The sequence below is a fragment of the Eubalaena glacialis genome, chromosome 2, assembly GCF_028564815.1.
Source record: "Eubalaena glacialis isolate mEubGla1 chromosome 2, mEubGla1.1.hap2.+ XY, whole genome shotgun sequence".
Lineage (NCBI taxonomy): Eukaryota > Metazoa > Chordata > Mammalia > Artiodactyla > Balaenidae > Eubalaena > Eubalaena glacialis.
In genome coordinates this window covers 15,345,759-15,371,358 of record NC_083717.1, presented here as the reverse complement: position 1 = coordinate 15,371,358, position 25,600 = coordinate 15,345,759, and the positions used below count along the sequence as shown (strand labels likewise).

General features: G+C 35.6%; 1 protein-coding gene across 2 annotated transcripts in view; it reads left to right on the top strand.

Annotated features, from left to right (window-relative positions):
* PLXDC2 (plexin domain containing 2) overlaps window positions 1–25,600 on the top strand; it is a 419,623-nt gene that overhangs the window by 286,202 nt on the left and 107,821 nt on the right. For both annotated transcript variants that reach the window (XM_061178854.1, XM_061178848.1), the window contains exons 8-10: window positions 12,654–12,753; window positions 21,188–21,283; window positions 21,487–21,568. In XM_061178854.1, the coding sequence (XP_061034837.1) occupies window positions 12,654–12,753; window positions 21,188–21,283; window positions 21,487–21,568 (278 nt within the window). The remainder of the gene's footprint in view (window positions 1–12,653; window positions 12,754–21,187; window positions 21,284–21,486; window positions 21,569–25,600) is intronic.

Genomic DNA, 25,600 nt, shown 5'->3' with positions numbered 1-25,600 from the left:
CATGTATTTTATTTTGCTGAGGCAATTTCTATTTGTAAAATTTGCCACAATAAGGATCCCCATGCATTTGAGGTGAGAGCTAGGTGCTCCTGGCCTTTCTAGAAAAATATTTATAATTTAAATAGCATAAAATCGTGTTCCTTACATAATGTATTATCCTTGACAATGTGCTTTAACATACATTATAGTTTTCAATTCTTCAACAGTATCTTATATTCTTAATATTCTTAGCCTTTCACAAAGGCACTGGCACATAAAAGGTGTTTAATAAATGTGTGTGGCTTAATTATGGAGTTAGATCATACACAATTTATCTTTATTTTATAGCTAAGCAGACAATCAGAAAGGTTAAATGACATGCTTGAGTTTACAGAGCTAGTTAAGGACAAATCCAGAACAAAAAACCTTAATTTGGTGACCCCAAGATACCTCAACATTTTTTTCTTTCCCAAGGAGGTTATGTAAAACAAGTCACAAATCTATTTCTCATTTGTTTTTTTCCAATAAATATTTGTTAATGTTTGGTGTTTAATAATCTTTTTATATGACTCCCATATATTACACAATTACAGTCCCATAAAGTCGGAGAAGTATTCCTAATTAAGCTATAGAGCTAATGAAATTGTAAGAACCTAAGAATACAAGGAGTATAATTTTGTATTCCTGTTCAGATTAAATATACCGAAGCAAAGTTATAGGTTGGAAGGTAAGTGCAGTTCTTACTCTAATTAGTTGCTTTTAACTGATTAATGCCAGCTTTGTTTTATTTTATTATATTTTACATGGGTGAGAAGAAAAATTCTGATTTATTCAGAAACTACTAATAATTTTACTCAACATGGAGTAAAATTAGTATTTCATTGAATACATTTTTGACACAAATTTCACTTTTATTACCCTCAAATGATTTATTCCAGTAGTTAATTATGTTTCTCTTAGTAACTCTTAATGTGCCAACTGCCCATACTAACCACTCAGATGACCTCCAATTCTGTCATGTTTCGTATGTAGTCATGTCTCCAACAGCATAATTTTTCACAGTGCAGACTGTGATAAATAATGATCAATAAATTAGAAAATACATTTGTACTTATAACAATCTTAATGAGATTGAGATAGGGCAGTTACTACTGCTGTTTGAAATAAGAGTAAATACAGATTTGTTCAAAGAATTTAATGATCCTCCACAAAGTCACAGTGTTCTCCTAACCATACTGGTGGGAGAAGTAGTGGGGACACAGATTCCTTTAAATAATTAAGTTACCTCTCCCAAGATTATAGCTCTGTATTATTCAACCAAAGATTTGAAATTATGTTTTAAGTTATAGGCCCTTATTGCTACACAGCTGTTTATTTTAGTTAATTTCAAAGATACAGTTTACGTAGGATGGAAGTCAAAACACAAAAAACATATTTTTTTCAAAAGTTTCCTCTCAAATTATCAACCATTCACTTTAATACATTTTTTCAATTTCAGGGTATCCATTTGTTTCTTTTGCATAGATTTAATTACCTAATGAAATTAACCATCTTGTCATCTATATTCTTAAACATATTAATAACAGTTCTTTTAAAGTTTATAGCTAACTCTAATATCTAGATTTCCTATGGGTCTGTTTCTATCATCTCTTTTTTACTTTGTTTCTTTTTCTGTATATTTTCATTCACTAGTCATGTCTCCTTGCATGTTAGGTAATTTTTGATCAAATGTTGGGCATTGTTTGCAAAATAGTAAAGAGATGCTTTGAGGCTGTGGATGATATTTTCTTCTTCAAGGAAGGGTTTACTTTTTTTGTTAGGCAGTTAGGAGGGAACAGATTACTTACTATTGAGCAGGGCTAAGCTCATTCACAGTTGAGCATCGGCCCTTATAAAAACTGGTATATTTCTGGTTAGCCCTAACTCTTAGAATGTGGTCCTTCAGGAATCTCCACATAACGCCTGGGTAATTGCTATGGACCTTTTGCCTTAGTGGTCCTGAACTCTGTGTTTTCCACAACTCCATGAGACTGCCTGAAGTTCTGTTCAGATCTTCTGTCTCTAAATCTGGCTCATTAATTGTCAAATGCCTTGAAGGGAAAGCAGTGTTGGTTTCACCTCTGTGATTTCCTTTCTTTGGAATCTTGGCTTTTCAGGTCCTTGTTCTTTGACAGCCACCTGATGCCTTCAACAGATGCTTTTCATATATTTTTTTATCTTTCCTGCTTGGTCTCAGTAGTAGAAATGGTCTTATACAAGTTTGTCTGCCATAACCAGAAGTCCCATTCATTTTTAAAAACAACCTCCAAATTTGTAAAATCTAACGTTTATTGAGCTGTTCATATATGCTAGGCAGTGACCGACATGCTTAAAATTTGTTTCATATTATTCTCACACAAACTAAGAGGTTGTCACTTTTATCATTTACAGAGAAGGAACCCAAAACACCCAGAGAGGTTAAGTAACTATCCCAAAATTATGAAACAAAGATTCATCCAAGGGAATATGACTCCAGAGCCCATAGGCCCAACCACTGTATCATAGTGCCTCCCTACAAGCTTCCTTTTCAAGAAATGGCTGTACTGCTTTATTCACTTTGATATCCCTGACAGTCTTTCCTGGTTAGTCATTGTTGTAGTGTAACTCAGCCACTTGAGAGCACAGGTAAGAATGGTTTGCCTTTCCACAGCACTTGTCTTATTTTATTAATTTTTTTAAAAAATGAAAAGAAGTTGTGCATAAGTAAAAATAATAGTAAAAACATATGTCCTTTCTTAGATAAATGGAATTTGGAAAAATCAAATTCCCCTTTCCTATTCTGTTAATAAAAATAACTAGCTGTCATCCTAGAAACCAGATTCTTTATATTATTTTAAGTTACCATTGAATAGTGATGATTGTTTGCTTGATTACAATATAGACCTGAAATTCTTGGTCTCTTGATAATGTAACAAGGAAACTACCTGTTCACAAAAAAGATATGATTCCAAACACATTAGAGATTTGAAATCATATTTCTTATATTTCTTGATGCTGCCTATCCTAGTATACTATCATATATTAGAAGTTGCATTTCCTCTGACTTGTTTCATCTCTCTTCTCCTATTATATTTTGAATTTATTGTTACTTTAAATACAGACTCAGGAAGGATGTGATTCATTTTGTGTCTATTGGAAATTTGATTAATTTTTTTCACCAGTTCATGGGAGGCACAGAGTGGTCATCAGTTTGAGACAACACAATTAAAAAGTCACGTAATCCTTCTACATGGCCACAGGGGAACTCAGAGAGAATACATATCCCACCTGAGAGTCAGCCCACTTTATCCATTTTCTTGGTTGAATACCTTACTATCTCCTTCAGCAGCAAATTTTAGAGGAGGTCTGTATAGAGGAACTTTATTGTTTATTAAGTAAAATTACTTTTTAATTACTTCTACCATTTAAGTATTTAATCCTAATGTTCCTTAGTGTAACATTTACTGTTTCTGTGGAAGAACGCATAGTTAATAAATCACCATTGCCAATTTGTTGTAAGTTTAACTGGCACCCTAAATGCATTTTTAAAATTTATTTGAAGACTATTTCTCTTGTTTAAACTGTAATGACCCTTCATTCATGGTAATCATCCTGAAAGCATTAAAAGATGAACACTTGATGAGCTTGTAAAATTTACAGAAAAAAATAATTCAAGGGAGCAAGAGAAAGCCAAAAAGAACTGAACAGTGAAACAATTGACATTTAGATATGAAGTGATTTGCCTTTATGGCTATTGCTGTATATGTGAGAATGTTTAACATGTGTTAAAATAATATATATGCATCCAAGAAACTATATATATATATATATATATATATATATATATAAAATTTAAATAAAATTTATTTAACAAATGTATAAGATTGAGAAAACCCAGATGACATGAAATGCTAATTATAAACTCTCAAGAAATAATTCCATAACTGAGAACATGTCTCTGCAGAGGAAAGGAAAGTAAAATGGCTCTTTAATAAATTAAGTAAATGTCTCTCAAATTGTGTGTTTTCTAAATTGAACGTTTCCCAGAATGTGCTTTTCCCAGTGCCTATTAGCAATGAAAGGCTCTGAGAAGAACAGCCGCAAAGGTAAATTAACTTCATTTAACCCAGAGCTGATCAAACTTTTTTGACCTGGGAATGCATTTTTCATGGAACATCTATTACCACCACCCAGGAAGGTGTGGGGAATGTTGAATTAAAAAAACGATTCATGTGGTGCAGCCACTATGGAGAACAATATGGAGGTTCCTCAAAAAACTAAAAATAGAGTTGCCATATGATCCAGCAATCCCACTCCTGGACATATATCCAAACAAAACTATAATTCGAAAAGATACATGCACCCTTAATGTTTATTGCAGCACTATTTACAGTAGCCAAGACATGAAAGCAACCTAAATGTCCATCGACAGATGAATGGATAAAGAAGATGTGGTACATGTATACAATGGAATACTACTCAGCCATAAAAAAGAATGAAATAATGCCATTTGCAGCAACATGGATGCAACTAGAGATTATCATACTAAGTGAAGTAAGTCAGACAGAGAAAGACAAATACCATATGATATCACTGATATGTGGAATCTAAAATATGACACAAATGAACTTATCAACAAATCAGAAACAGACTCACAGACAGAGAGAACAGACTTGTGGTTGCCAAGGGGGAGGGTGTGTGGGGGAGGGAAAGATTGGGAGTTTGGGATTAGCAGATGTAAACTGTTATATATAGAATGGATAAACAACAAGATCCTACTGTGTGGTGCAGGGAGCTATATTCAGTATCCTGTGATAGGCTGTGATGGAGGGGAGTGTGAGAAAGAATATATGTGTGTATAACGGAATCACTTTGCTGTACAGCCGGGATTAGCACGGCATTGTGAATCAACTACACTTAAATAACATTTTTTTAAAAAAAGAAAGAATTCCAAAAAAAATGTAGGCACAGATGATTTTATATCTTAGCACTTCCCTGTATTTTAAGTACATAAAGTATAAAGTTGTATCTACGTAGCTTTATTTAGGATCTAATTCATTTGCATTTGTACTTTTTTTGTTATCTCACATATTAAAGCTCCCAATGTTTTAATTTTCTTTTATTTCCCATAGTGTAAGAAAATGACAAATTGAACCCGTTCTTCCTTTATAATGTTGTGAGTGAAAATAAATAAATAAAGTAGCAAGGAAGCAAGATCAATAATCTAGAAGAAATAATTGTAGAAACAGAAAGCTTGTTCTAATGCTGGCCGTGCCCTTAGCAGGTTATGTTGTCCTTGGACAAGGTATTTGATCTTCCTGGGTACGTTTTCTCCCTCCAAGCCCCACTTCCATTTAAGCTTTGAGGTGACGTGGAGAGGTTTGTTCTACATGGTGCTCCTGCCCGTATAGGCCATATCCAGTCCCTGCTCTGAGGATTCCAGGACCAAAGAGCTAATTTGTCCCTAAGGCAAAAGGCCTCGTACTTTCCCCATGTCTCCCCAAACCCAGGGTGCAGTTTCCTAATCCCATTCCTTTTCCCGGCCGTGTTTAGGCAAGTTCCCTTATGTAACTATAGTCCCAGATAAAGTCCCCATTATGGTTTTGACTGTCTTGAGCCACGTTGCACAGGCTTCTTCAGGGGGCTCCTGCCTCACTATATTCTTTTATATGATGCTCCCACACTAGTTTGTCAGTTCAGTACTGGGCAGTCCCTATATTAAAAGAGGGAGCTATTTTTACTTATCAACTTCATGCTGTTGTCTCCTTCCAGATTTTCTATGGGGTACGATTGTGGAGATGGGGGTAAGAGGAATGTTAGATTATATCTTTAACTTATGGCTCGCCTTTGCTTTCATGCCATCAAGTAAGTGCATTGCTCAATACCTGGCATATGAAAAGAGTTCGGAATGGAAAAGCTAGAAAGGGATTCAAATAATTGTGCGAAATGTTAACGATATTCAGGAAAGCAAATGGATGTTTTTATAATGTCAAATTTAACTGAAAGTCCTTCTATTCAAATGTAGTTTTCAGACAACTAAGCACTAATACTCAGGGCTTTATGCGTTGCTTTGAGCATGACTTCTTAAAACTGGACGCCCTACTGAGTAAGGAGAAGCCTGATCAGACGTTTAAGGGAGATAAGGTAGGAACTTAAGGGTTAAGTGAAGGTAAGAATGGTTAAAATTTTAAGCTTTGGGTTTTTTTTAAGGTATATATATTAAGCTATTAGACACCACATTGCTGATTAGCGAGTTAACAAAAATGAGTTTAGACTAATTCTTCTCCAGTTGCGTCTGATAGGCATATGATTCATACTTGGGAGCACATACTCTGCAATCAAACCCTTGCTGAGATGCTGCGCTGCCTATTAGATAGCCGGGCCATAATGGAAACGAATGAATGTTTTGGCAAGGTTTGCAGGGCAGAACAGAGAGAAAAATAAAATTCTATTCCCTGCGACTCAAGCAGCATGCTGTTATCCCCTTAACTGTTTTAGAGACAGACGTTCACGTTTTCGGTATTGTGTCAGGCCCTTGTGTGCTGGAGAATGATACCACAGCACAGAAAAGAGAACAACTTTTGTCTTTGAATCTTCCTCCAAAGGCCAGCGTGCTCTGCCCTACCTTTACTGACTCCTAATATCATTTCCTACTTTAATTTTGTCTAGTTATTCCAACTCTTTTCTGTCTCTATACTTCATTTGCTTACTGTATCATTTATAGAAAAAATTATACTTACTTAAATAACAAACTTATCTGTGTCTTGTGAAATGGAAGGAAAATTAAAACACCTTAAAAAAATTTGTAAATGCTTATGTAAGCCGAAATGGAAGCATATTTTAGCTGGCGTTAATGCTCCTTTTCTATATCTATCCTGTGGAATGAATCTAATTGTAAAATTCATTCTTAGAAATTTATGATTCATTACAAATCATACAGAGGCCGAGTGAAAATTTAGCTTTGCTTTAATCATAAAAAGGCAAGTATTATAGGCACTTGAAAATAATGAACTACATTTTTTTTTAAAGCTTGTGTAGTTCAGAGTTTGTATTATTTCAGATTGGCTTCCTGACATCCCCAGGAACTAACTTAGGAGACATTTTTTTTTTTTTTTTTTTTTTAAATAACCCTTTGACCGATTTTTCTTTTTTATTTATTTATTTATTTATTTTATTTTTATTTATGGCTGTGCTGGGTCTTCGTTTCTGTGCGAGGGCTTTCTCTGGTTGCGGCAAGTGGGGGCCACTCTTCATCGCGGTGCGCGGGCCTCTCATTATCGCGGCCTCTCTTGTTGAGAGCACAGGCTCCAGACGCGCAGGCTCAGTAGTTGTGACACACGGGCTTAGTTGCTCCGCGGCATGTGGGATCTTCCCAGACCAGGGCTCGAACCCGTGTTCCCTGCATTGGCAGGCAGATTCTCAACCACTGCGCCACCAGGGAAGCTCCCTTAGGGGACATTTTAAGGATGAATATAAATTTGTAGATAGGATAAAGGATAGCTTCCATAAGCAGAGTTTTCAGAGTTTTTGTACTTGGGCATCATCCTTCGCCCCTGCTTCTCTGACTTGGGTACTTCTTATCCAGTACAGAGTCCTCTATAGACTAGGGGACTGTGACACTATGACAGATCCTTTCTTGCACACTGTTGGCTCTAATTCTACATAGTTTATTTGTATACATACACACAATTGCTTTGTTGATATTAGTCAAAAAATAGTTCATGTTAAATGTGGTTTTAGCAGTGCTGCTGATTCAGCCTAACAAACGGCCTCTCATTATAAACTGTCATGGGAACCTGCAGTCTGGCCTGACTTGCTCACAGAAAGCTCACACAGCCAATTACTTGGCTGCAGTAAGTGAGTGGATGAACCATCCTTACGCCGAACAACCCCACGCCTTTGAGGTTTTGAGGTAAAAAGATAACAGTCCAAGAAGGCAAAGTGAAAAAGATAGGACAGTATCAGGTGGAGAGAGGCAGACATGTTCTTGAAAGAAATCTAAGAGAAAGCGTGGACTTTGCCTCATTAATCTTTTACCAAATTAAGCGTTTAATTCAATTGGCGAAAGTGTTTTTTCTAAACCTGATATGTAATTGTTTTATAGAAGGCTTGGGTGGCTTCTAGGAAAATGTAGGGAATCAAGAGCTTCTTGTACATTTTCATGTTAATATTTAATCAGGATAAAATACCAGAGTTTTAGAAATTCTATGCTTTTATTCATGAACTCTATAAAATTTGGAAGAAAAGCATTTGAGGCCAGTGGTATTGCCATCATCCTTTTCCACTGCTTCCTGCCCTAGTCTCCTCCATCTCTGGATGCTTCAGTACTGCTCTTCAGAGCTGTCTTCTCTGCACAAGCAGAGGACACCATCCTCATACCCAGCAATGGAAATGAGCCCTGAAGGTGTGCAACAACATGCTGGCTCCGATGAAAAGCTCGACTCCATTTTTCCTGCTATTAAGACCAAAAGTGTTGGTGACACTGTTGACTCTCTTCTTTTTCTCAGTCTCCTTGAATCCATGGCATATTCATCAAGAATCATCTTCCTGTCACTCCAGCTCTTACACTTATCACTTATCTAGTGTACTCCAAGCCACCCATTTCTCATCTGCAAAACTGTGGTACCCTTCTAACTAGTTTCTCTGTCTCCCTTTTCCCCTCCAGTCCAGATTACACATCAGCTAGTGTGATCTTTTTCCGATGTAAGGGAATGTCCTTCCTCTGTTCAAAACGGTCTAACCCTTCCCCATACGACTTGGAATAAAATCCAAAGTCACTGCCGTGGCTTGCAGGGAGTGCGTGCTCCCTCTGGTCTGTCGTCACTGCGTCCCATCTCCGTCAGCACTCTTATTGACCCCTTCTGCTCCAGTGATAACCTTTTATTTCCTAAAAGACAGCAAATGCAATTCAGACAAGGCCTTTGCATGTACTGGTCTCTCTACAGAGCTGTTCCCCAAATCTCCATATGGCAGGTTCTCCTACTGCAGAAAAGTCACGTTATCACAGAAACCATCTGTGACTCCTTCTCTTAAAGAGGCCCCCATCCCTCGCTGTATCTTGCCCATGTTTTCATTTCCTCCTTGGCACTTACCTCCTAGCATACTGTATTTTTTATGTTCACTTGTCTTCATGTCAGTCTCTACTCTCTAGAATGTAAGCTCTATGAGAGCAGGGGCTTTTTTGTTTTCTCCTGTAATTTCAGTGCCTACAGTAATACAGAGAAAATGTTCAACTAATATCTGATAAATATTATGAATGAATTCACTCTTATAATTTTTTTAGATCATTATTAACAATTTACTTGTTGAAGCTTGGGAAAATCTAGATCATTCAGTAGAATTAAATCGTTGAATTTGAGGTTTGAAAGAGTCCTTACAGGTCATCTACTCTCTTCCTAGAGGGTTGGCCAATTTACGATAGGATTATTTTCAGTGAACAAAAAACTCTCTACATTGTTAGGTTACCCATTTTGATTTTGCATGGATTTACCTTAAGTTAAATGAATCTAAATCTGGGTAAATTATACACCTTGGTCTTCATTTTTGGAATCCACAGGAAAAAGAATAAACTAGAAAATAAAAAGATACAGAAGAGTGAAAAAAAAATGCAGAAAATGCATCTTTTCTACTGGAACTTTCCAATATTTCAAGTTTAATTGTACCTAAAGAGATATTTATCTGATTCCCAGAAACCTAGGAGGAAGAATGCTACTTCATTTTCTATAGAGACACCCAGAGAAGTTTGTATTGGCTATTAGAGTTTTAGTAGAGAATGCATTGGTTAGTATTGCTGTGTAACAAATCACCCCAAAATGTAGTGGCCTAAACAACTCTATTTCTTATTTCTCACAAGATATAAGACTCTGCTGATCTCAGCTGGGCTCATTCATGTGTCAGTTGTTAGCTGGTGGATTGGCTAGGGGCTAGTTGTTCAAGGATGACCTCTGCTAGAAAGATAACATTCCTCCACGTGTCTCTCATAGATCTTCAGCAGGGTACATTCTCATGGTAGTGGCAGAAGTCCCAGAAAGGAGGTGGAAATGTACAAGCACCTTTTCAAGCCTCTCTTCTGCTTCAAGTTTGCTGTTGTCTTCTTTTGCCATATTACTGAGGCAGAGGCAGAAGGGCAGAGGACCACCAAATGAGAAGGCAGAGTATGGATAAAAAGAGGCCATGGACTGAGGCCATTAGTGCAGTCAATCTACCACAGATCAAATGCACAAGAGGAGAGAGTTTGACTTAGAGATAAAATATAAAGGAAGGGAGTGAAAAGAAGGAAAGAGACTGAGAAAACAAAATAAAAATGAAAGATGGCTAGATAAGGGAAGAGATAAAGAGAGATAGAAGAGATGGAGTAGATAATGTGAAGAGAAGAGAAGCTAGGATGTCTACAGATCCAAGACATGTGACCTGGAAAACAAGCTCTCATATGATAATGTAATATTCATAACAATATAATAGAATTTTCCAATTGATAACAATATAAACTCAAGCTCTGCTTTGAGTATGGGAAAAAAGAAGTACAATTAATTACCACAGAATTATCTGGTAAAATATTTCATACCTTGCAGAGGAAAACTGCAGTCATAGATGTTGTAAGAATGAAAGCAAGTAACAAATCCAGTAGCAAAGCTTTCATACTTACTCGTAAGCAGGCATCTATTAATGATGCTGTTTAAAAATTATGAGCTTGTCTTATTAGGATATACAAAATATAACTTGAATTGGAAATTTTTTCTGCGACTTTCTATCCCTTTGCCTTTTCTTCTTTCACTGTAAGTCTGTCTTAAATATAAATTGCACTTATATTAGCATTCTTCAACGTGGAGTATAAACTGGATAATAATATAATGTACCCTAAGAAAAGGGATTACATACATTGATACTGAGTATGGCTTAGCAATTACTATAAATAAATTATATCAGAGTTTCATTTAGTAAATGAACTTCTAGGGACAAAAATCTTGGTTTGATTTTGTTTGTTTCTGTTTCTGTCCAAATATCAGAATACTTCTTAATGGTGGTTAAGAACTGGACACACTGATATAAACCTGGCAATACTACAACATTGTTCAAGAGAGGACTGATTAGTACATAAAAGGAAAATATCTTCCATTTACTTATTTTGAGATAATTCCACAAATTTCAGAAACATTAAAATTTCCTCTTAGTTTCAACAAAATAACACTTTTTACAACTTCATGATGTCAAGGGCAAAAATAAGCAGTACAGTCCTTATTACATCTTCTCTCCAAGTTATTTTCCTTCTTTTTTTTAAATTTACTTATTTTATTTATTTATTTTTGACTGCATTGGGTCTTTGTTGCTGTGCGCGGGCTTTCTCTAGTTGCGGCGAGCAGGGGCTACTCTTCGTTGCGGTGCACGGGCTTCTCATTGCGGTGGCTTCTCTTGTTGCGGAGCACAGGCTCTAGGCACACGGGCTTCAGTAGTTGTGGTGTGTGGGCTCAGTAGTTGTGGCTCGCAGGCTCTAGAGTGCAGGCTCAGTAGTTGTGGCACATGGGCTTAGTTGCTCTGCGGCATGTGGGATCTTCCCGGGCCAGGGATCGAACCTGTGTCCCCTGCATTGGCAGGCGGATTCTTAACCACTGCAACACTGGGGAAGTCCCCTATTTTCCTTCTTTTTATTGCTATGCTGTTTATTATGGCTTATACAACCATGTCTGATCTAATATGATCTTTAATGAATTACCCACAGATGGCCCACAATCTGCTTATTCTACTTAAGAGATTTGTTCGTGCATTTATCCTTCCGTATTGTTTCTTGTCCCTTTATGTATTGAAGATGTTTTCATCCTCATTTTCATTTCTATAAAACTGGTAGTAAAGATAGTAATCATATCTCCAATGATTCTTTTCTAAATCTAGAAAAAACGGCTCCAAGAGTTTGTCTCATTTATAACTGTTGTATCATGTTTAATATATTCTCAGTGTGTCCTAATTTTTTAAAACTGTACACATTATAAATGTCTATAATATGCAGATTTTGGCTCTATTGAGGTTTAAATTTAGGAAATATGACCTTGAACTGACCCATAATAATTCATAAGTTTTCCATATGAGTTTTAACCAGAATAGTGAAGTTCGACATCCATTAAGAAACAATTGCCAAATTTCACTATATATTAATCAACAATGGTATTGTTACATATATATTTAGGAATGCACTTATTATCTTTCTCTAGGTTTTATATCTATAAGGCCACTTGTAAACAAGGATTTTTTAAAACTATGAAAATGAATATATAATAGAGTCTTTGGGGAAAACAAATGGTACAAAAAGAATCTCTATTTCTGTAATGAGAGCCTGCACTACATGCATTCATAGTGTGCCTATATGTGTGAGAAGTTTTCAGTATTCAACATCAGTTAGATTCTCCGAGAATCTGTTACTTTCATCGTCAAGTAGCCCCCTCTGTAGGACCAGGAACTCTCTTGTCACTTTAACCCATCGAATAGCACTAAACAGATGTTATTTTTAGGTATTGTATGTTTTTCTTCTCTAATATTTCCTGCTCTCTCTTCTCCTTCATCTCCATAATCTAATTTTATCCATTAAACAAGATGGTCACATTCCCCACACCTACCCCAAATGAAATTCAAATCTAACTCACAGCAATCTGCTTTTTCTTTTCCAGATTCCTGTCTTGGTCACACAGATAAGTTCGACCAACCACCCAGTGAAAGTGGGGCTGTCAGATGCATTTGTCGTTGTCCACAGGATCCAACAAATTCCCAGTATGTAGAAGAAGGGTAATGGCAGAGTCTGAGCCTGCTGTGGGGTAAATTTAAAGGAGATTGATCTAGGGCAGATGTGACTCTTTGAACAATCGAATCACTTAGCTAATTGCTGCTTGTTAATTATATTGTTTGGCTTGTAAGTCTTTTTGGTATTTGCTATCTCTCTGTTAGTGTTGAACTAATAATTTAGGTGAAGTGAAGTTAAATAGCCAAGCCAAGAGAATTTGGATTCTTTGGAATAGTTAGCTTGGTTGTGCAGATATATTTCTTTTATTAATAGGAAGAAGAACGTAAAAGAGTGACAGATTATTTGATTGATAGGTGTATGATTGTTTATTTCATTTAAATAAATTTATCAGCAAAAGAACAGCCTTGTACCGTTTCATGTTTAACATGTTTGTATAAAACTGTTTGAGAGTCTAAAGGAAGATTTTCAAAAAGTATAAACTGAGGTTAAAACAATCTTGATGGAGCCATACCTACCACACAATATATTTTATTTTCTTTGTTTAAATAATTTTTGCCTATCTAATCTAGTTTACATTTGTAGAATAAAAACATATATGTTACTTTGGGCATCTGTTCATCATATTAGAGATCCAAATTGTAACTGCTATTTGTGGTAGTTCTGATCATGTAAATAGCCATCTTTTGAAAGCTGCTGTTTTTTAAAACCTCCTTCTAGTTCAGGAACAGCCCTGAGGGTTGCTTGGGTATGTTAGTACCAAAGGTGACTGTGTCCCAGATGTACTTATGTAAAGCAAGAGGTTATAATACATCTCAAGATTAGATCATTCCTTTCCCTTTTGCTCAAAGTTCTTGAGCAAAATTCTTTATTTCATTATAGTGGTAGACTTAATTTATCACATGCATATGCTGTTTGGTCTTGACTTGAACTAATTCTGTTTATGTCGTCTCAAATATAGAAAGTAAATGAAGTGGAAATTAGACTTTTCAGAGCAGAGGATTGGCTGGAAACATTATAGGGGTTATCTTACAATTACGGTTTAGAATGACATTCATATGTGGCAGTTCTGCTTGGTGAAGCCCGTGAATCTTCCATGGCTGTTTCTCCTTGTTAGCTGAGAATTTGCGGGAGGTAGTATTCCAGCCACCTGTTAAATCAAGGCAGATTTTCCAGAAACAAACCTGTACTGTGAACAAAGCAGAGATATATCCTTATGTGTAGGCAACATAAAGACATCCTGACAGAACTCTTAGTCAAGAGGCTGAACCCTGGGAGAGGCCAAGTTGACTTCTGTGTGAGGAGGAATGTTCTCACATTCTTCCTTTCAGAGAAGTTCAGTCAAGCATGACCTGAGTCAATTACTGCACAAGTAAAAGAATCGCTAGTTTTAGTTTATTTGTGGCTTCTTTCATCCCAGAAAGAATTTTATTTGCAGCTTCCTCAGAAGGCATCTTGGCCCACATTGATGTGCTGATATATTATTGTTTAGAGAAAAAGAACCACCAACGTACAAAAAAAATTTTTTTTACAAATGTATTGTAATATTCAAGTGTTGTGTCTGAACTGAGACATGATAAATTGTACTCAGACTTCAGAGTCCCAAAATGCAATTTTGCACCCCTTGTTATATTGTAACAGGGTGACCATTATGTTTAGAGGGGAAAATATCCTTCTCAAATATAAATTTCATTGAATAAATTGGCAAAATTAATATGAATTTTGAGAACAGAATATGTCTAAAGTTTGGGAGTCAGCATTCATCTAAAGAAAGTACTCAAGCTTTGAGTTCAGGGAGAAGCTTCTGTCAGGCAGGCTATGTGCTGGAGTGACATTTACATTTCCTGTTGACCTCACTGTCACCTTGAGAAAATTTGCCAGGAAGGAACGGAAGTCCTGAGTTTCTAATCTACTCATCCCTGCCATTAGATGGGACCGTATTTCAGCAAGAACATTGGAATTGATGTGTTCTACTTAAAAGTCTTCGGGGGAACAGAAAAATTTTAACCTCCTTAAAAATCTGTTCCCACATTTATCAGGTGTAACAGTGTCTGTTACAGGAGGTTCTGTATAAGAGGAAAGATATGGTTGCATGGTTGCATTGTATTCTCAGCTGGAAAAAAAAAAAGCATACTTATTTACTTCAGACATTAGGCTAACCCAAGAATATCATAATACAAGTTATACAAGTATCATTTTTTCCTGAGAAATCAGATGATTCCTAGAGATCAGTATGTTACTTACTTGTACAATTAGAATTTAGATAAATATTTAAGTCCTTTTCAAGATTCTGTTCCCTTATTTAATAACCTTCATTATTAGGAGTCATCCTCATAGGGAATTTAAATCTTTCATCTCTGTTACCCCTTTTTCTTCTCCTGAGTGAAGTTAGGGAAAAACTGATCATTATCCTAAGTAATGGGCGGTTTTATTTCTTCTGTATTCCAAGGTGCATTATTATACAGGACCTTGTTCTCATAAGATCAATTTTCTGTTCTTTAAACCATTTTGGTTACATGGGTTATAGAACCTAGATCCTTTGCTTAATCTAGCCATGACAACATGGGAAAGTGAGCCACAACGTTGAGAGTAATTTTTCCCAGTGGGACCACAATAGTATACCATTCTTATCAGATTTGGTGAAGGTTTGGTAAAGCATTCAAAAAGCTTTAAGGCAAATTGAATTTGTTTATTATGAAGATTCCTCCCCCGCCATCATAACATCAACAACAACAAAAAATTGTTTTTCAGTTTTTAAAGGCTTCCAAATAATAAATGTTTTCCATGTAACTTTCAGGCATAGTTTATTAAAATAGCCTTTACCTTTCAAAAAAGATTAGGTGATCTGATAGTTTAAAATATCAAAGGGAATTTAGGCATTGTTAGTAAATCAGTAAATAGTTCTGAGGTTACAAGGGGATTCCTTTGCTCCTTCAAAAAAATGAAAAATGTCTATGGTGAAATTAACCCTTATATTAAAAAAAGAAAAAGAAAAACTAGTTAAAAGTCCAGAATGTATAAGGGATATTGTAATGTGAATAATGGTCATAAGACCTTGAACATTTTATTTAATTTCTATAACTTTCTTTATATACAAAATGACCATCTTAGTACCTAAGATACAATATGTGTATAGCATGTGGTACCTGGCACAAAGTAACACTGTATTTATATTTACTTGTATTGCTTATTCATCGGCATCTACACTGTTACTTTAAAAAGACAGTGATGCTGACTGAGGTGTCCACACCCAGGCCCAGTGCCCATTAGAGTGAGGCCACAGGGGATTTCCACTCAAGGACACCTTGACACTCTCTGAAACTCATTCTTTCTGACGATGACATCATTTGTTTCTTAACATATTGTTGTGTCTGTCTGTCCATGTGTATGTATATCTCTGCATCACCTTCTGTTTTTCATAAACTATTTTGTAGAACTTTAGAAACAGAAAAAAAAAAAGTATAGAGGTCATCCAATTCAATCTCCACAGGTACAGATGTGAAAAACAGGTCTACATACAATGACCTTGTTTATTCATTACAGAAATACGAGTGTAAAAACATACTTGGGATTATAAGCATAGTCCATATTAATTCAGAGGAATTGGTAAAATAATAGAAAACTCAACGAAGGAAATTAAATTGCCTGTAAACCTACTACAGAGAGATAACAATCAATGTTTTCATATCTCTGCATCCAATCTTTTGTTTATAGTGTATACACACACAAACACACACACGGTAAGAAAATTGGCATTATCCTATAAATATTTTTGCCACCTGTTTTTCTTATAATATATACAACACGTTTTTCCTACACTGCTAAATACCTGTGTAAATGTGGTCATTAATAGCTGCAACAAATTCCTTTGTTTCATAATTTGTGTAATCTGTTTTCAGCACTGGTTTGTCATGTAGGTTGCTTTTCATATTAATTGTCAGTAAAACAGCAGTGCTAAACATCCTTGTTTTTGAATTTTTACTCATATCTAATCCACTTAAAATGTGGCTAGTGAAACTGGGGAATTGAATTTTTAATTGGATTCAATTAATTTTAATTTTAAGAGTTATGTATGACTAATGGTCACCATACTGAACAGAGTGACAGTGGACCCTATACACATGTTTAAATAGAACATAAAAGTTCAAGTATAATATTTACATTAACCTACTTTTTACTTCTTTGCCTTTTTAAAGGCCTTAGAATTTTAGATATTATTCAGTGATACATTTTCAAATTTAAGCATTTCACTTTTAATTGATATTGCCCATAAAAAAATTGTAATTTTGGACTCAGTGGTAGGACACATCCACTAGAGTTACTTAGCAACTAAAATAAAAGAACATATTGACAAACTATGGAAGGAACAAATAGTCTTGGAAAAACGTGACTTTCTTTTTTTTCTTAACATTTTATACACCCCAATTAAAGCTCTTTCAGAAGAACTGAGCCTCACCTGTTATTTTCAAAATTATCAGGGTCTTTTCATTCATTTAAGGACGGATCGATCTACAAATCCTTCAGGAAATTGTGTCACCTTACCTTGTCTTTCCTCAAAATGGAAAACACTTCAAACTTATTCATTTTACAGAAGATAAAATTGCTTCTCTTTACCACACAGCTTCATTAGGTGCTTCTGTTGTCAAGTACACACTAGCTCACTCGAGGCTCAACAAAAGGAAGAAGAAATAGAAATCATGACATTTTCCCAATAAAGTATCCTCTCACAAAACTCTTCCAAGATAGATTATGCAAGGTGATATTTTATTGCTTTAATGCATACATTTCTAACATACCCTATTTGATTGATCTTGATTTTTCAAAAGAAGCAAAAATTTAAGAATTTTCTGGATATTATAAATCACTGATTAATTTTGACATATTTGAGAATTTTTTTTTAGAATTTCTATGAACACAAAAGAATAATGAGAGGAAAATCTGAGAGGTTCAGATTAGCACCTCATGGTCACCTAAATTTTATGTTGCCTTATCCAATGCTGAATTATATTATTTTTTAATAGAACTATAGGGAGAATTTTTTTTTTTTTTTTTTTTTTTTTTTTTTGGCCACACTACACGGCACGCAGGATCTTAGTTACCTGACCAGGGATCGAACCTGTGCCCCCTGCAGTGGAAGCGCGGAATCTTAACAACTGGACCACCAGGGAAGTCCCAAGAATTTTTAAATGTTTGAGGCAAAAGCATCTTCTATTTGTAGATGCTTTATTTCACAACTCCAACTAGCTAATTCTGGTAATGCATTGCATTTTCGTGTGGGAAGCTTATAAATTCTATAATAGTGCACTTTTTCTCTCAACAGTCTCTTTTTTCCTGAGTCTTTATGCGGGGAATGAACTTGTAGTTGTGCAATACATGCTATTTACATTCAAGAGTACTCTCAGTAAATGGTGCTGTGTGCTGGGCTCAGTGGGAACTAGTAAAGAAAATAAGAAATAAGCATTTGGGACCAGTCATTAAGCATTGACAACACATAAATAAGGAAATGTTAGCTAATCATTTACTTGACAATCCAGACAAAATATTAAAATATTTGTGTAAAGAATCAGACAATTGAGGAAATTACTCATACATTCTCTGTGTGAATGTTAATTTTCAAGACAGACAAGTAAACTAGATCATGGCTAATCATGCCACAGGGTACTCATTAAACTGTTTTCATTTGAGCTAGAGTGGATATTGATTGGAGAGGATTCCTGGTGTTTCCATACAATCACTCTGTCCCTCCTGCTGATATTGCTTAAAATGTCTAAAAACATGCAATTCAATAGTTACACTTTGAATCATATCACCTTAAGATTTTGATTACTGAATTTTATTCTCTATGTGTTAGCTGCTCAGAGATTTATTTCATTTCATTTTTTAAAAAATTTTAAAAGCCCCTAATGGGTATTATAGTTCATCTTGGTTTTGTAAAGATGTAATAAAACGGTTGAAGCTGTATCACCACAGCTAAGGTACTGAATGTTTGGTTCACCATTATTTTGGCTAACTTTCTAAAGAAGACACATGAGCTAAATACATTTCTGGAATCAAATGAAAGCTTCTAGTATTGGCAGGAGCTACCAGTAAATACATTCCTAATTACTTGTTTTTGACAGGGAGATGTATGATACACAACAGAAATGACCATTTGGAAGCTGTCATTAATTGGCAGGTCATCAAACAAAACACGTTCTCATTAATTTTGGTTTTATTAAATTCATCTCCTCCCAATAGTTGGAGTTATCTGAGCAGGTGATAGAACTAGCATGGCAAAAATGTCACTCCTTCCCTTTACCCCATTTGCGTGATCAATAATTAAACTCCCAGAGGCTTCACAGTCATGTCCATAGTTTGAACTTCTCAAAGTGTAGTATGAAGTTAAAAGAAAACTGGTATTTTAAGCACCTACTAATATGATACTGTGCGAACTTTAGTATGAAGAAGACTCAGAAACCCCCCATCACAGTGATCTCATGGCAAGTCTATGTTATTTATTTATTTCCAAAAACTAAATTGTTTAGCAAAATGCATAGGAAAGCACGTGTCCTCTTTAGACAAAGGCAGAAACTGAGTAATCGTTTCAAATGCCTTAAAAGTTAAAAAAAAAGAAAAAGGAAAAAGAAAAGACATTATTCATGTACCTCAAGAAACCTTACTAAATATCATGAAATTTCTCTAATGTTGGATAAAGTTTGCACTTTGAAAATTATATATGCATCTTTCGCTTATACCAAAAAGATGTGAATTGGATTAACATTTTTAATCAGTGTTTCCCAATCTGAGAAACCTGAAGATATATTCGGTGAAGCATTCCTAGCATTCTAGAAGCATTCCTTGCCTCCAAAGAGTTCATTTTGGACCACTCCCCCTCTTCCTCTTCTGCAGTAGAATTTCATTGTGAATAATCAGAAATGGGTGAAAGAATATGAGTGGAGAGAAACAGAAATATGTGTAGGTTGTGAGTAAATGTTTGACTTTCCTCCTGGATATGTAGGTATCTACATTTCCTGAACACTGTTACTAAAAGAGAGCTTGCTGTCTTCTGGGCACCACACTCCTGTTTTATGTCCTAGAGGAGATCACTGTTGGTCTATTGACTTTAATCAAAATTTAACCTTCCCTAATATAAGAAGGGAAACATATTCCTAGAAGCCTGATTTCAGGGCCTAGATCTATAGAAATTAGATCAGTACATGCAGCATATAACCAGTATGATCTATGGTTGCCATATTGATGTTAGACAAAAATTATATCTGACATTTATTGAACTTACAGTGTGAAAGGGATTATTCTAAGCAACTTTCATTTACTATCTCATCTTAATTCTCAAAACAGATCTGTGATATAGGTACTATTATCTCTATTTTATAGGCAAGGAAAGTGAAACACAGAAAGGCTAACAAAAGAGCCAAAGTTCATGCAGATACCAAGTAGCAAGCCTGGGACTTGAACCAGACTTTTCAAATGCATGCATTATTAACCACTATGACATATGACTTCCCCAAATTGGATATTATGATATTTAAAAAATAATTTATAGCTTCACAAATAATTCCTGGTAGATATAATAGTATTCAGGAAATGCATTCCTGTCGTTATAAGCATTCCAAGAGCTAGGTAAAATACCGATAATATCAATTTTCCATTTACATTTACCTAACTCAAGCAAGCTAATATAGTATAAGGCTCAGGTCTTTTTTTAAAAGTAGGTTTTAAGTATATATCATCAACGTCTTTTTTTGTTATAAAATACGTTTGCTTGTATTTATCTGATTTTTACTTATTAAATTTCTTGTCAAAGTCTCCATCTAACCTATTCCTCAGGAACACCACTGGATTTGCTGATGAGTTATAAATTCCTGCATGCAATATAAGTGCTAATTATTAACCTTCCTTGGATATGACACTGTACATTTAATAGCAATACTGATTTTTTAATGATTTAATTTCTGTCTTCAAGTTTATTAAAGAAACTTATTCTAAACCTTTAAAGCAATCAGACTCTTATTCTAGCTAAACCAGCTTTACTTAGACTGAAAAATTTTTAGTTGCTACCCATTCCTAAAGGACTCACTTTAGTTTTGGCTTCAGAGAAGTGGGGTCATCTTACCTTCTTGATTTCATATGTCAAAATCTTTCAAAATTTATAAATCTATCAAGAAAATGTCTTAAGTATACTCTGAATGACAATGGGTTTGAGCCCTGCTAAAGAAGTGAGAAATTTGAGACCCTAATCAACATTTTCAGCTTCCTTGATGAAAAGGCTGCTGGGTACAAAAGTTTCAGATTTTGATAATCAACCTTTTTATAGGGTTTGATTATTTTAAATTTTTATTTTAAAACCCCATCAGGTGAAACGCTTATAATTCTACATTCATTATTAAAATGCAGTTGTTTTATAAGTGAAGAAATGTTGAAAGTGGATTTTTTTTCTACTCTCCATGCTGTTTTTTGTTTTTACAGATGTTCGAAGAAGAACAATTTATGAATACCACCGAGTAGAACTACAAATGTCAAAAATCACCAATATTTCAGCTGTGGAGATGACCCCATTGCCTAGTAAGTTAACATGTAAACATAGCTAGGTGGGAAAAATGATTTGCAATTTGGATGATCTGATCTTTTTATGCATGGGTCTTTTGATCCTGCGTGTATGTGGGGATGCGCGGTGATGTTAATTTTGGCAGAGTAGTCTTTTTTTTCTCTCTCTCTCTCCATGCTGCCAATTAGTCTTGATGCATCCATTCTCTCCTGTTTCCTAGCATGTCTCCAGTTTAATGGTTGTGGCCCCTGTGTATCCTCTCAGATTGGCTTCAACTGCAGTTGGTGTAGTAAACTTCAAAGGTAAAAGACAGTAATGCAAAATATTTTAAAACTTTATGAAGACTTGTTCTACTCTTCCATTGAATTTTGAATGTGTCAGGTGTGTTGACTGGATATACATGAACAAATGTACATGTGTTAAACAAAACACCAAAATGCAAAAAATGCTCAGACATGGGAATTGTAGTATTTTCCTTTGATTGCTCCAAGTGACCATGAACCTTTGTAGTCCATAAGATAATTATCTGGCATATATTTATAATTGCTATGGGGCTTAAGATAGATGATGATTGTGATTGATGAATCTATAAATTGCTGCTGTTGGTCCATATTCTTCAGAAATCATGGTACGACATACCTTCACAATAACAAGGATGGTTTATGCATAATCACATTAACAGTCTTAGCAAATTCTTATAAATATCTCAAAGGTTACTAACCAAGATTAGAGGTGTAGTCTGAGGCTGAGGAATACAGTGACACTAACTGGACTCTACATAAATAGAACTTGCGGTTTGGGCCTGGGTTGTAAATAACTGACTTTGAAACTTAAGCTGAATCCCTTGGTTGTGTCAAAGAGGTTTACTGATTTTCATGAATGGCAAAGAGGATTTTTCAGTCCGTAGAGTTTTTCGGAGACTGAATGCTCATTTGTTGGAAATGCAGAGTGAAGACGTTTAAATGTGTTTTATTTACTCAACCATTTTATGCAGCAGTTATGTCCCAAGCGCTGGGAAACTAGCAGTGATTAATATAGATGTGGTCCCTGCCCACCATGGAGCTTCCAGCCTGTCCGGGAATAAGTCCCCTCTCACCTGCAGAGTCTATGAAAAATTTGCTTCTTCCTCCAGGAGAACTGAGTCTTCAAGTTCGTGCACGTTCCAGCAGAGCTTTCTGTTGTATGAGAAGCCGGTGTCTTATCATCTTGCTGCAGCCTTTGCTGTAAAGATAGGGACATGTTCAGGACTACTTTAAAAGTTATTGAAGTATAAAGAATAGAATGCCAATTCCTTGATAACAAGCTATGGGAAGCATGTGTGACTTGCTAACTTTGGGACAACCACTACAATATTTCAGATAGAGCAGTATTATTTACTATAACTGCTGTTTTATTTTCAATTTAACATGTTGTTCCAATAATTTCCTTTGTGCAACGACTTTCAAATAATGAAAAAGCAAGCAGGCGATCACCATTCTTAAAAGTAGATTTTTAACTTGGCTATATCTCCAGAGTGGGAAGAACTGCTATAAAATTAAGGATTTGTAGTCATTTATATTCAAATACTGCTGACATGTCACAAATTACATGCATATCAGAAGTTAGTCAAAATCTGTTCAGATAATGACCAAAATGAATCTAAAGAGATGGCATTTTAATAGGTGTATTTTAGTAACACTGATCTGAGACATGAAAAACGCCAAAAGAATTAAGTAAACGGTCCTGGTTTGGGGTACGTATCTAATTGAAGTTCCAGTTCAGTGGTCATCTCCTGTGAGAACGTTCCCTAAACCATGAGTCTGTGTGAGGCGCCCAACCCCTGTGGTTCTCGGCATCCTGCGCCAACCTCCATCATTAGCATTTAGCTCGAGGCTTATGGACATTTGTCACTTTTCTGTCTCCTCTGCTAGGCTCTGGGTTTATTAAAGGTGAATTGTCCTTACATCTCCACAGCCTAAGAATGTACCTGATACTGCAGAAAAATGAACGAGTGAATGAATGATGGCTAGGTTCCAAAGGAAGGAATCATGATTTGATTTGTCTGGGAATGAAGGGTCTCCCAGGATGAGGGACTTTCAGAGCTGAAACCAGGAAAGTTGAGGGAAAACCAGGACGAGTTAGCTACCCCAGCTAGAGTACTATTCAGACAATCTCGACTGAAACAATGTCATTATAAATGAAGGTTTGGGACACTAGTCTAGAAACCTACCTTCCACTAACCATTTCATTATTTTTTTTAAATATTTTTGGTGGAAATATATGTTTAAAGTTCCAAACAAGCAATTTTGACAATCGAAACACATCCACAAGTTGCAAACTGCTTTACACTGTCAATGCTCCCATTTTATTGAGAGTTTTCTCTGCCAGACATTGTTCCAGGAGTTTTCAAATACATTTAATTCACATAACATTTTTATAGAGGAGGAAACTGAGGCTTCAGTTATTTGTGCAGGGTTTCAGAGCTCTTAAGGGATAAGTTTGGAATTGAAACTCGATCTGTGTGCTTCCTGGCCTGCCTTTTTGATGCCTCACACCCACCAGGCTGCAGGTGCACTAAGCAACTTAATCTTAGCTGCTTCCTGAAAAACAGTAGACATACTACTGAAAAAAATAAATATTTCTATAATTGTGGGTGCAAGAAAATTGCATGGTTTTGAAATTGGCGTAAAAAGCATGTAGAAGAGAATCAAGCAAAGCACAAGACTTTTGTATATTACTGAAAGCATAGGTTGGTTTTTTTTTAAGATTAATGGAAAAAAGAAAGGTGGTGATGCATATGAATGAGGACGGAATTTATCAAAGAACACTATTAAGAAAAACTTCGAATTTTCTGCCTGTTACCATTTGGTGTTTTGTTGCATACCAAACACTGGTTTAAAATCTTGGATTTATTTTTAATTCTTCAGCAACCCAGTTATATACATATCAAAACCTGCTTAATTAATTGGTTTAACTATGGCTCGTTGCACTTTTGTTCAACTTAATTTCCCCACTGCATTTTATTAATTTCTCCTTAGGCCTATGAGCATCAAAACTTTGCTTTTGCTGCCCAGAAGCATTTCCCCAGACTTTAGAGCTTTTACTGACAAATTCAATAAAACAAGAGACGTCTTATCCTAAGCAGCGCAAAAATTGCCTCTCAGATTGTTTTCTTCCATCCTTCTTACCTTCTCCTTTGTGCTTTCTTATCCCTGAATGATAATCAGTTGGTGGTGATTATTGAATTCTCAAGTTGGGCTTCCTCTAGAAAGATAAGATAATTTTAATTGGTTTGTTTATTTCCTTTAATTCCCAGTTTTCAGCGAGCCAAAACTAAGGCAAAATATTTGTAATGGCTTATCCAAGGTCTAAAGGAATTTGAGTTATAGGAACATGTAATGAGATCCATGATCAAAAATGTTTTCTTGGGACAGGTGGCCATTACTTCTAGGTAAGAGTGCTTTTGTTTCTTCACTGAAAGCTGAGAGGACCTGAATCAACCACTTTCAACTACACCTTTTATCTTCAATCATTCAACAAAATTTTTTAGTATCTCTGTGTTCAAGTTACTATCCTGGATTGTGAATTCAGTGGTGAACGAAAGAGAGAAAAATCACTTCCCTCATAGAGATTACATGTTTAGTATGGGGAGATAGGGTTTAAGCAAATAGATATGCAGGAAATAAAGTTAGCAGTTGTGAGTGCTACGGCAAAAGAAATAGATCGAACATTATAAGGGAAAATATAGCAAAATCGATAGGAATAACAGGAGTTTACTTGTTGGTTTCATGCTAGACAACCTTGTCTTTTTGAAGAGACCTTGGTTTCATCAGCCATCACCCTCCAAAAGTTTATTTTTTAATTGAAAATATATTTTGGCTCTTAAAACATTCATTCACTCATTCATTTACTTAAAAATTTATTGAATACTTTCCACATTTATCTGAACAGCAAGCACTAGTCCAAGCGCTGAAGTAGTTAGAACAATAACCAGGCATTAATCAAAGCCAGAGTTCTCATGGAGCTGAGTTGAGCATATTAAGCTGGAAAATAAATGAATTGATAATTAAACAAAGAAGACAGTTGATAATGAATGATCTGTTGAGTTTGGAGAGCCAGTAGTTGCTCTGATCTGAGTGGCCAGGAAAGGCTTCTTGGGAAAAGTGACGGTTAAACTTAGATCTGAACAACTGGGAACCAGCTACACCAAAGTGAAAGCAAAGAGCATTTCAAAGCGAGACAGATTACTTAGTGGATTAGAAGTGAAGGAAAAGGGAACTATATGAAGCCAGGATACTTCTTCTTAAATTTTTGTTTGGGCAATTTGGTGGATGCTGGCACTTGTTTTTTGAGAT